The sequence below is a fragment of the Oculina patagonica genome, chromosome 10, assembly GCF_052425735.1.
Source record: "Oculina patagonica isolate OP01 chromosome 10, crgOcupat, whole genome shotgun sequence".
In the NCBI taxonomy this organism is placed as follows: Eukaryota; Metazoa; Cnidaria; class Anthozoa; order Scleractinia; family Oculinidae; genus Oculina; species Oculina patagonica.
The window spans coordinates 18,850,802-18,862,525 of NC_135767.1; the positions used below are offsets into that span (position 1 = coordinate 18,850,802).

General features: G+C 35.9%; 3 protein-coding genes across 4 annotated transcripts; all 3 read left to right on the plus strand.

Moving 5' to 3' along the window:
- Positions 1-897: 897 nt before the first annotated feature.
- LOC144629164 (uncharacterized) lies at positions 898-4,958 on the plus strand. 2 transcript variants are annotated; one of them, XM_078487370.1, is made up of 4 exons: positions 898-1,960; positions 3,258-3,273; positions 3,633-4,331; positions 4,886-4,958. In XM_078487370.1, the coding sequence occupies exons 1-3, from the start codon at positions 1,811-1,813 to the stop codon at positions 4,286-4,288; spliced, it is 822 nt and encodes a 273-aa protein (XP_078343496.1). In that variant the 5' UTR covers positions 898-1,810; the 3' UTR covers positions 4,289-4,331; positions 4,886-4,958. The 2 variants fall into 2 exon arrangements, with proteins under 2 accessions (XP_078343496.1, XP_078343495.1); XM_078487369.1 differs by lacking the exon at positions 4,886-4,958 and having other exon boundaries at positions 3,633-4,379.
- A 2,770-nt stretch (positions 4,959-7,728) lies between these two features.
- LOC144667319 (uncharacterized) lies at positions 7,729-9,242 on the plus strand. Its single transcript, XM_078528709.1, has 3 exons — positions 7,729-7,897; positions 8,013-8,303; positions 9,171-9,242. Exons 1-3 carry the CDS (start codon positions 7,781-7,783, stop codon positions 9,240-9,242), a joined length of 480 nt encoding a protein of 159 aa, XP_078384835.1. The 5' UTR covers positions 7,729-7,780.
- Positions 9,243-9,772: 530 nt separating this feature from the next.
- On the plus strand, positions 9,773-11,304 carry LOC144667320 (uncharacterized). The gene is made up of 2 exons (XM_078528710.1): positions 9,773-9,821; positions 10,541-11,304. Exons 1-2 carry the CDS (start codon positions 9,773-9,775, stop codon positions 11,191-11,193), a joined length of 702 nt encoding a protein of 233 aa, XP_078384836.1. The 3' UTR covers positions 11,194-11,304.
- The last annotated feature ends 420 nt before the right edge of the window (positions 11,305-11,724 follow it).

The window sequence follows — 11,724 nt, forward strand, 5'->3', positions numbered from 1 at the left end:
TTTTTTATTCAAAACATGCACATGCCAAATAGTAAAGTTTGCAAACCTCAAAAATGCTTTTAAAGTACAACAAGATTCTATTTTAATTTATCTGCTGTTGTCCAATTTCAGTTTAATACTTCATGATGTTTATGACAACATAACAAAGGTTTATTGAAACAGAACATCTAAACAAACTAAACATAAAAAAAATTAACATTGCAAACCGTGTAATTATCGCCAAAAACAAAGTTATTTGTCATGACAGCTGCAAACATTGGTAATTATTAATGCCATGTTAATTATTTAGCAGAAAAGGGATCTGTTACAAAGATCCGCATAACACTTTGTCAGAAGACTTTATGAGTTTAAAGAGGCCTTGAAAATGATACATCAAGTAAAGGTATGAATTGTTTTCTGTAATTTGAAGACAAGATGGTCCTATATTTCGAAGCAGAACAGTCAAACTATTTATAAACCTAAATCAGTACTAAAAAAGTTAAGACTTCATTTCACACGTCATGTTTTTGTATAAATGCAATTCATATTCTGTTTATTGCTTATTTTTTTGTATTTTCTTTTATTTTTTGGAGTTTAAATAAAGTTTTGTTGTAAGACCAATTGCAGTGCTACATTGAACGAATTACAATATTTCACTAAACCTACACAACGTAACGTACTGACAAATCAAAGCAAAATTTGGTGAAACTAAATTAACTAAAAAAACTACCTCCGACGTTGGCATTTTCAGGTTTAGGTTTACTTGCTACAAATAGAAAAGGTGACATATAAGAAGAATCTAAAGAGAATTCAGTCCAACATGAAATAAGAGCGATCAGAGGCTCCCATTTCGTGTAATGGCATATAATTAAGATTGTTGCTCTCTTTCTCTCAACGAATATCCTTGCTTATAGATATAACAGAGTACTTAAAAGTATTAAAATGGAATTTAGCCTGTGGTAATTTTCACAAACATACAAGCGGTAAGCATATTTATTCAATTTAACATTCTCGAATTAGGATCAAACCTTGCCAAAAGGTCACAATCGTGTTGTAACCTATATTTTAGAATGAACGAAATCGCATCGATAGCAGTAACAATTTAAATAAATTCCATGTCCAGTAATATATGTATCACATATCTAAAACAATAAAAACTCTCAAACAAGTTACCCCTCAGATCAATTTTAATTTTCTGAATCGCTGTTGTAGTTTACAATAAGTACATTTATTTCCATTTAACATTTCGTGGGTGTATTTTTCTGAATTTTGTTTTCCAAACTGTTCACATGATTACGTAACAATTGAACAATAAAAAAGCAAACCAAAGAAAGTCATTCTATCTTTTACTATTATTTTCAATCAAAGTCTTATTAACTATTTCTCGCTTCATCTGGAAACCAAACACAAAAAATAGACGAGAATAATACAGGCAGTATAGAAATACTACCGACCACTTACAATAAATATACTTTTGAGTCTATCTTTTGAGTATGGAAATTTGATGAAAGACTCTCGCTTCGTGTTTGACGCATTGCAGTATATAAATTTTTTTTAAGCCAGGCCAAATGAATGACCTTACCTATTACTAAAACCTAAAAGATAAGTGATAAATAATAATTCTGATTCGTGTACTTGAACCTTTAGTCCGACAATTTTCGTGACCTAACACATTTCATGTTTTTTTCAGATGTTGGCAGTTGCAGTGTTTTTCCTTCTCTAAACAACAAACACAAGAGCTGAAGGTCGACAACAAGCTGTGTTCGAAACAAAGAACAACTCTGTTTTATCCGACAAAAGTCCTATTTCTGAAGTAAGATCAGATTCGCTGATGTCCTGTTCACAGCGATGTGCCAGAGACAAACGATGCAAGAGTGCTAATTTTATAACAGACGAGAGAAAGTGTTCTCTACTGGACAAAACGAGGAATACTCATTCACGGCTCTTTGGGAAACAAGTCAATTCAATTCACCTGGAAAAGGTAACAGTAAATAGTGATCTGCCATATACGAATTTGCAAGTATAACGAGCATCCAGAATGAAAAGTTGCCACATAATCACGATCACTCACTCACTGCCCATTGTGCCCACTGGCACGTAGGGCAGCAACAAAGGTCCTCCACTGCTGTCTGTCTTTGGCCAGCTGTTGGATGGTGTTCCAGCTTTGGTTTAAGCCCCTCAATTCTGTCTCTACTGTACGTCGCCATGTATTCTTGGGCCTGCCGCGCTTGCGCTTTCCTTCGGGTGTCCAGTATAGTGCTGTCTTTGTGATGGATTCGTTTTCCTTTCGGATGACATGGCCAATCCACCTCCAGCGCCGTTGCATAATAATAGTACCCATGTCCTCACGATATCTATACAAAAAAACCTTTTTGAGGCCAGGAAAATGAAAGGGGATCTTAAACTGTGTAAACTAGAGATCAGAAAACATTAGACAAGTGTCATTTTCTAACCGTTGCAAACATATAGCAAAGTACATGTATTTTTTTTTAAGCTTAACAGCGATTTTTTTACTATTTTCTACGAAATTCTGCACTCTTGTAACAAACACACGATTAAACCTTATCCTTGCCGTGAGGTTTGGAATTTTTTTTCTAAACAAAGTCAGTACAAACAAACAGGACATGCACATGTAAAGATGGCTAAAAATCCGCCCACCGAGCACCTATAGAGGGAAGGGATGGATAATTAGCTCAGTATCGTGGGGAAGTAAAATTACAGATACTAGGAAAAAGCAACATTCGTATCAGGACGACGCAAGTTGATAAGTTGCATAAACTGAATAATAATTAACTGATTTTACTGTCAGGTGGGTTAGAATTTCCCATTTTAACCGGGTAAAAATAACACCATTAATGTCATTAATTATATTCACTAATAATAAGTGCAATTTATATACCAACTAATGTAAAATAAATTTTAAGCACATTACAAAAATATTTGTTTAACCATGTTACTTTAGTTATCTGCTTTAGAATCTGTTTAGCCTGATTTCTTAATAGACATTTAATATTTATATAAGAACCATTTTGAAATTAGTCTTTTGACGAAAATCAGGTCTTATACGTGAATTTTCTTATTTAAAAAAGTGTATTGTATTCTTTATAAAACAACCTTATTGGCGCAAGAATTACTTAAATCTCTTCTGAAACGAGCTGAGAGGTTGAATTCTTAACACATTAACGTAAACTAAACTTACCGGTATAATAATTTTTATTTGGTAAGCGATTATTGTTAATGTTCAAATAACACGAGTCTTTGTTTTTGTCGTTTCGCAGATTAATTCAGACCTTGGTAAGTTAAGCCAGAATTTATTTAAAACTTTCTTTATTTTTAAATCTCTTTTTTGTACTTCGTACTACTGTACTCATAGTTTTAATCAGGCGGTTGTGAACTCGAACCCTCTCTTCCCCTTTAACTTCAACTCACAATCTCTACCCTTAAAATATTGTTATTTGTAATTTGCTTAGATTTTATCAATTGACTAGGCATGTCACCTTCAACTATACTGAGCAAAACAACTGTATTGTAATTATTTCAGCAATCACAAATTATTCTTCATCAAAACAACTCTTGTAAACTTTTTTCTTGTAAAAGTTCTTGTAAATTTCCTATTCATCGTTTACATACAGCTTCTTGTTTCTGTAACATAGGATCAACAAAAGAGCTGGCTGTTCCCTCGTGCAAGGCCCTCCCCCGAGCTCTTCATCCCAGTGGTGTATATTGGGTTGACCCAGATGGTGGATCCCATGCCAACGCGTTCAAGGTTTACTGTGAAATGGATACTGATGGAGGAGGCTGGACTCTAGTGTGGAGTTACACGTTTACCGACTACGAGCATTTTTCGGCCACCACAAACGCTGTTACTCCAAGACCTAACTGGCCAGCAGGGAATTCAGATGTCCCAATATCTACTTCCCCACCACTGAATGAAACCGACTACAATGCCATGGAATTTCCGTTGTGGCGGCAGTTTGGAAAGGAGATCCTCATCAAAAGCAACATCAACAACTGGGTTGTTTGTTCACCGGATACAGGAAGTTTGGTTGAATGGCAAAATGGAAACGTCACTTGTAAGATTGTCAAGCGCGTAACTGACATGTGTGCAGATGGGCCGCCGCCGATTTCATATTTCACAAGAAATAATTGCGGAGCAAACTTAAAGCGTACCATTGGGGGAGCATCATCTTATTATCATTTTGAAGGTTGCACAGAAATTCGCCACCCCGCACATGATCCCTGTGGTCTGAATCAGAACAATGGCCTGAAAAATGTGGAAAATCCTCATGGGAATATTTTCGTTCGCTAACAACTGTTTGTTCATTCAAGATCAAATCGAACGTTTCTTCAAAGTAAGGGCCTGTTTATATGGAGGATAGTTGTCCCTGGTAGGAGGGTTACCCTCCATACTGAGCCACCCCGGGCGAGAGAGCTTTTCATACGTTTCTTTATAAATAGCTTCGAACTGTTTATATGAGAAATTGCAAAGTTGGCTCGGGGGGGGGCAGGGTGACCCTGGATGGAGGGTCACTTGCTTTGAAGGTAGAGTGGCCTGGGAGCGAGCCAACTTTTTTCCATATAAACAGTTTGGTTATTTTTGCCTCGCCTACCAGGGACAAGTTGACACATATGGAGCATACGCAAATGCTGCAATTGGCCAAAACAACATCGAAGTTGGCAGTAAAGTTGTCCATAATGGTCGTCGTCGATGTTTCAGGGTTCCTAATTTTTGAAAAGGCAGCCATAATAGATATTTCAAAATAACTCTCGCCAGTCTTTTGAACCGAGAGGGCCAAGTTTTGGCTCGGTCAAGAGGGACAACTTTCTCATATAAATGCTCGGTATAAGATAGCTCGGAGGAGAGGGTAACCATCCTACCAGGGACAACTCTCCTCCATATAATCAGGCCCCAAGGCCCTGATTACAAGGCACATTTCAGCTCTGGTTTCCGGGCTGAAATCTCAGCTCCACTTCCAGAAGAAATCTCCTTAAAAAGACGTCTGCGTTTGCGACGTTTGCGTTTGCTGAATAGTCTGAAAAACCTCTCGGTATTCAAATTTTAGCCCGGGCTGATAATGTGAGCTTACGAATTCTCAGGGATGGTCGCAAAAATCTTTTAGCCTGGCAAACTGGGCTGAAATTCGCCATGTAATCACGCCCTAAATAATCCAATATTTGCACAAGGTATTCAACAATTCCATTTTTCAATGGGTGCACGTGAAAAGGAAAAAAAAAATTAGTTAATAAATCACTTCATTGAAGTTTCAAAGTATTTAGCACTGCTCTGCTAATTTAGTCACTGTAAATAAACAAACAAAAAGCGTAAATAAACAAAAAAGTCTTTTAAAACACGTTAAAAATCCCAATTGGCAGAAGGTAGACCAGTTGACCATTTACAAATCGCGAGAGAGTTGAATTCGCGACTACCGAGCGCAAGTCCAGTTGTCAATCTACCATCAAAGCGCTAACAGCTGGCAAACAACCGACGCTTTTTCTTTGATAGTTACTGATAAAATATGTTTTTTCTTGCTAAGAATTTACTAGTTACATCGTATTTTCTTAAAAGTTTCATGACTTTTTGAAACATTGAAATTTGGAAGGTACCGTGAGGGTGGTCCCTTTTGTAGAACAACTTCTTACTTAATCTTTGAATTAGATTTAAACCTTACTAAATTTGAATCGTTGTAGAAATAATGATGCCGGTTAACAATAAAGGTTGAATAAAAGCAGAAAGTTGGTTTTTGTTTTTGAACCTCTTGAAAAATGGTCCAAAATGTACTATCAACCTGAAGGAATAGTTAATTAAACAAACATTCAATTGTTAAATTAAAAAAACTAAACGTTTGAACGCACCCTAAATATGTGGAAAAATAATTCACAATCTCCAGTTGTTGTTTTTTTTTAATTTATAGTCTAAAAATTATATACTGGTTTTTGTAGTAGCTTGATTGATAAGCGAAGCGATTTGAAGACGCAATTGACAGGGATATGGATTATCAAAAAAATACATTTCAGTGGCTTTCATTTCAGTAAAAGAAAAAAAAAACAGGACGTTTCTTACCTGTTTCTAATAATTCTCGAAGATAATGGCCCTTCGGAAAGAAACGGTCCAAGCGAACAATATTGATTATGTCGTTAAGGATAAAATGAAGATTTCGGACTCCAAAAGCTTTATTTAAAAAAAGGATTATTGCACAGGTCGGTAATATTCTTTTTTTTTTTCCACCTGGATCGTACGGAAAGTCATTTTTATATATATATAACTGGATTTATGAAAACGTGGTCAAAGAAAAGCCGGTGACCTGAGTGTTTTTGACCAAGTACATTACACTGCGATGTGGCCTAAAAACATGCCGAGAAAGAAAAAAAAATGAACTACAGCGCTGAAAGGTAGAAAAGAGAGAGGAGGAGAGAAAAAAAGTCTTACATTCACTTTAGATTTTATATCGTCTACTTTGAAACGCGTTTACGTCGATTTGCGCTAACAACGGTAAAAATTTCACTAACCTGGTTTTCATAAATCCAGTCATATACATATTTATTATATAGCAGCAAGTGAGGATATCGATGACGTCATTTCCCGCCTTTGCACGGTTGTTTGTGCAAAGCTGCCAACGCCGATTGGAAATGGCGAGCTATCGATTCGTGAAGTTCAATGAAACCAAAATAAATGCCTTACTGAGGAGCAGGAAAATGCTAACACGAAGAAGAAAACTTCTTATGACTTGAAATTATTCAAAAGAGCTTCTTGCTTGTGGAAAGTCAGACGAAGAGAGGAAAAATTCATATCTTCGCGCCGCCGTGTAATATCCTCTATATATATATTTTGTCAACTGCAAGACCCTATACCGTACCTTATATATGTGGAAAATCAATTCACCGTCTCCAGCTGCTTTTAATTAATAGTTTAAAAATTACATACTAATTTTTGAAGTTGTTGACGGATATCAATATTAATTCGCTTGATTTATAAGCGAAGCGGTTTGAGGACGCAACTGACCGGAGTAAAAGAAATAAAGATACAAAAAATCACATTTCAGTGGTTTTAGTTTCAAGTAAAACAACGGAACTGCAGCCAGCCCAAGGTAATATTTTAACTCCAAGACATTTTTAGTGATTCCTGAAAAAAATGGCCCTCCGGAAAAAAAGAAAGAAAAAAAAAACACGATAATTTATCAACGCTCGAAGCGAACAAAACGAAAGTTACCTTGTAATTAACGAAAGTTAAATAATAATTATTGCATAGGCAGGCAATATCCGTGTGTACAAAAAAAATCAGAACATACGGTAAGATTGTATTTACATTGAGAAACAATGAATTGAAAACGAGCTTTCGAACTGATGGGTAACTTTAATAAACAAAAAAATGGTTCGAAGATCCATTTCATAGGCATAACAAAGGTGGCACGGAAATGGAAAATTTCATTAGTAGTTATTAATTAAATAGTAGTTCAATATTATTAATCATAATGATAATAATCATTTTGAATTCCACCCTATACTGCTTCGATCTCAAGGCAAGAAGATATTTGCAATAAACAGGTATATTTTGTATTGTGCAAAACGGTAGAACACATACAACTATTTTTCTAATCGATAAATGTTCATCTGACAAACGGGTTTTAAGCACTTCCTATATATATAACAAAAATGTCAACAAAGCCTCAAGATATTATGTTTCTTAAGGAAAATTGATTGATAAAAATAAATACAAAATTTTCATTAAAACGTCGTTATTTATTCAAGGAATGACATAAAGAAATATTCATAGAACAGGACGTCAAAACTGATTGAAGCAATAATGTTATATGCACTTCAGAAAATTCTCATTTTGTCATTTCCCATGATTGATTCTTACATGAACATGTATACACCCGTCGTCAGGGGTATGCTTCACCACTTCTTCCCCAAGAAAGCCGTAAGTATCTCAATTCTGATCTTCAAAACTGAACCCACTTTCAAGCCTGCAAATTCGAGATCTGGTTTATTATTTCTTATTTCCAAAATGACTTTTATTTTTTCCTTCACCGCAGATGCTGTTGGCTACACTTGTATTTATACTGTCTTTGGCGGAAAAAATGAGAGCAAAAGAGAATGGCGTTTTCTTTAAAATCGATGAAAACGCTTTTCTTTTTAATGAAAACAGCATTTTTAATGGCAAGGCAGATTCTTTGTTGTCCTGTTCACAAATGTGTGCCAAGCAAGATGCTTGTAAAAGTGCAAATTTTATAGCAAGCCACGGAACTTGCTCACTTCACACTGATGGTCAAACAGAGCAGGCAGAAAATATTTTAAAACGAGACGGTTCTTTATATTTGGAAAAGGTTTGTATAATGCGATCAGAACCTTGTCAGAGTCTCAAGATCCATTTTAATGGGAAAAAAAATAAATTTAAAATTTGTATAGGCCAATATGTTTAACTAAATGCCGGATATATGACAACTGTCAACATGACATTAATTAAAAGAACTTAAAAACAATTTGTACTCGTTATTCAACGACTATAATTCTAAGATTCCAACCAATTTTTATGCTTCTAAAAACACCAGTAGTTGTTTCTTACTCGATAATATGATAAATTTATGTATGTATGTATGTTGTTGTTATTGTTGTTGTTGTTTTTTCATGTCGATTTTTAGTCCGGTCTGAATTAAAAAGACGAATTTCAATCAAAACCATAAATATGGGATTAATATGAAGACAGCACCAAGCGTAAACATGAAAACATCATGAAAACGACGGCTAAAGGCAGGGCTCGACATACATGCAGATGTTTTCAAAGCCCCGTCCGGTAGTCCTGTTTGGAAAGTGACTTCTCATGCTCACTTGCCCAGTAAGCAAGGGCACAGGAAAGCCGTACCGACTAAACTATAGTTACAAAAAATACAATAATAAACTAATGTAATCACGTAACTGCCCCACGCATAGCATAGAGTTGCTTGCCCGAAGGATAAGCTTGAATTCACGTTTTAACCTTTTAAAATTTTGCCCTTTTAAATTTCAATTTAAATTTTTTTCTTAAAAACCTTTTATCGGGATTAAAATTTACTATCAACACCATTTTGAAAAGATGGAAATACTTTTTACTTTATTTGCCTTCTATTTGTTTGATTTATTGTATAAGGTTTTTCTATTGGTGTCACTTTTTACTAGTTATGATTAATCCTTAATAATTAACATTCCGTTTACAGGTTGGCTCGCCAAGAATCTCAAATTCACCGGGTAAGTGCAGTGATTATGAGTCATTTTTGAATGACCCATAAAAAAATAACATAATTTTGGTTAAAATGCTAAGAGATTGATAGTAACTAACTTCGGTGTCACGCCTTTGAAAGCAATAATACACTCTTTTTTTAAGCCCATACATTTTCTTGAATTTTGGGGCAAATCTCAGCCTCAACGTTCTTATAAAAATGGTTCTAATAAAATAAAAGAGTGTACTTAACGACGAAAGAACTCAAACCAGCACACAGTCAAAAATTTTCCCAGTACGAAAATTAAAATCGGTGAGCATGGATGCCATAAACAACGATTTATTCCCTGGGCCCGGTTGTTCAAAACTCCGATTAAACTAACCAACGATTAGGCCTAATCGTCGATTAAAATCACTAACACCGGGTTAGCTAATCGGTGGAATTGAGAACGTTGTTCAAAGCCCGATTAAAGGCACGATTAGTTAATCGTTGATTAACGGTTAGTACTTAGTGTAAAACAATTTGTATTGTCTCGCTAATCGACGTTTAGTATCCCAAAAAGTAATTCTCCTTGAGTAAACACTGCGATGGTTCCCAATATGGCGTCCGCAGTGTCGCATGTGGTAAAAGGAAAACAGCTGTCGCGACGTAAAACTAACTGGTCCGATTCGAAAATAATCATTTTTCCAGTCGCATTAAATCATAGTGATGACTAGCATTTGGGAAATTGGTTTCAGAGCGTGACCACGCTTCGTTAGACTTTCTCAAAGGGCGACTTGGTGCAAGTCTAACGCTTCGTAAATCTGCCTCTACGAGGTTTGTAATTTACTCTGAATTTACTGGATGTATTGAATTATTTGTACAATTATAGACGCTCTGCCGCGGCGAGGCCGTAGTTCTTGTTTATTTTGTATTGTATTTATTGTTTTATAAAGCTTAAAATAAAGCTTACACAGAAAAGAAATGTACAGCAAGAAGTAAATAAAACTATTTTAACGTTAAAGGTCGTAGTTCTTGATCGCAACAAGCCAGTATGTATGGTGTCGTTATATTGATAACTTCGCAGGCGTCTTTGTCTCACAAACAACAAGTCCGCCATTTTTCCAGTTTAATCGGCCGATTAGTGAGTTAATCTTCAACCGGAGCAGTGTTAAATTTAACCCTTAGTTTAATCGTTGATTAGCGCTAATCGGGCTTCGAGCAACGCAATCTAATCGCGCGTTAAAATTTAATCGCCGATTAGCATATTTAATCGCTGATTAGCGCTAATCGGAGTTTTGAACAACCGGGCCCTGGTGTACAAGGTAACCTTCTTAACATATTTTAATAATTTGGGTCATGATTAAAAAACGTACTTTATGTTGTAGGTACTAGTGAATCGTCAGCCCTCTCGTGCCAGGCCCTACACAGCCAATCTCCTCATACTTCTTCGGGTGTTTATCGGATCGATCCTGATGGTGGGTCCCAGACTAACGCGTTCAGGGCTTACTGTGATATGGAGACTGATGGAGGAGGCTGGACTCTAGTGTGGAGCTATACATTCACAAACTACGGTCATTTCAAGTATAACTCGAATACAATTACACCAAGACCAAATTGGCCAGCAGACCCTAGATTGGATGTTCCCATCTCGACAACTCCCTCATTGAACGAAACAGACTACAACGCCATAAACTTCTCGCAGTGGAAACAACTTGGCAGACAGATCCTGATCAAAAGCAACATCAACAACTGGTTGATATGCCATCCGGGAACTGGAAGTTTGGTTGATTGGCAGGACGGAAGCATCAGCTGTCATATTGCTAAACACGTGACGGATACTTGTAACGGGACCGCACCGCCCTGGGACTTCATTTCGAGTAATGCCTATGGACCGCGATTCAGGACTTTAAAGAATTACTATTATTTCGATGGCTACACGGGAAGTCACTGGCCTACTCATGATCCTTGTGGAACAAACAACGGAAATCATGTGAAAAATGTGATTAACCCACATGGGAACATTTTCATTCGAGCCTAACCGAGATGTTTAACGGATTTAAAATATGTCAAAGCGCACTTACGTTACGCTTAATTTAGATTGAAGAAGTTCAGCTTAGACTTCTACGATCATGGGGTAATCATGCAATGTTGATATAAACAGCAAACAGAACATGAATGCTGTGTAATTAACATTATTTGTTTTATTTTTCAATTATCTTTAATTGTTAATTGCATGCATATTTTTCATTTATTCATTAACTCTTTTTCGTATTTTAGAGTTTTGTTTGTGTTAAACTTTTCCTTTCTTTCTTTCTTTCTTTTATGTTATAATTAGCTGCATGTTCGTTTGTCCTTTTTCAAGTTGTTCTAAAATGATCTGTGTTTATATCGCATTTGAAGAGAATTGACAAGTAGTAGATGTGTTATTTAAAAAATTTAACATTGTATAATGCACGTTTGTTGGACAGTATTAATTTGTTTATGAGTGTGGAGGGCTTGTATAGATAGCGAGCTGTCCACTATTCTAGTCATGAATGGAACGTGGTTACCACTAAAATAAACATTTTTA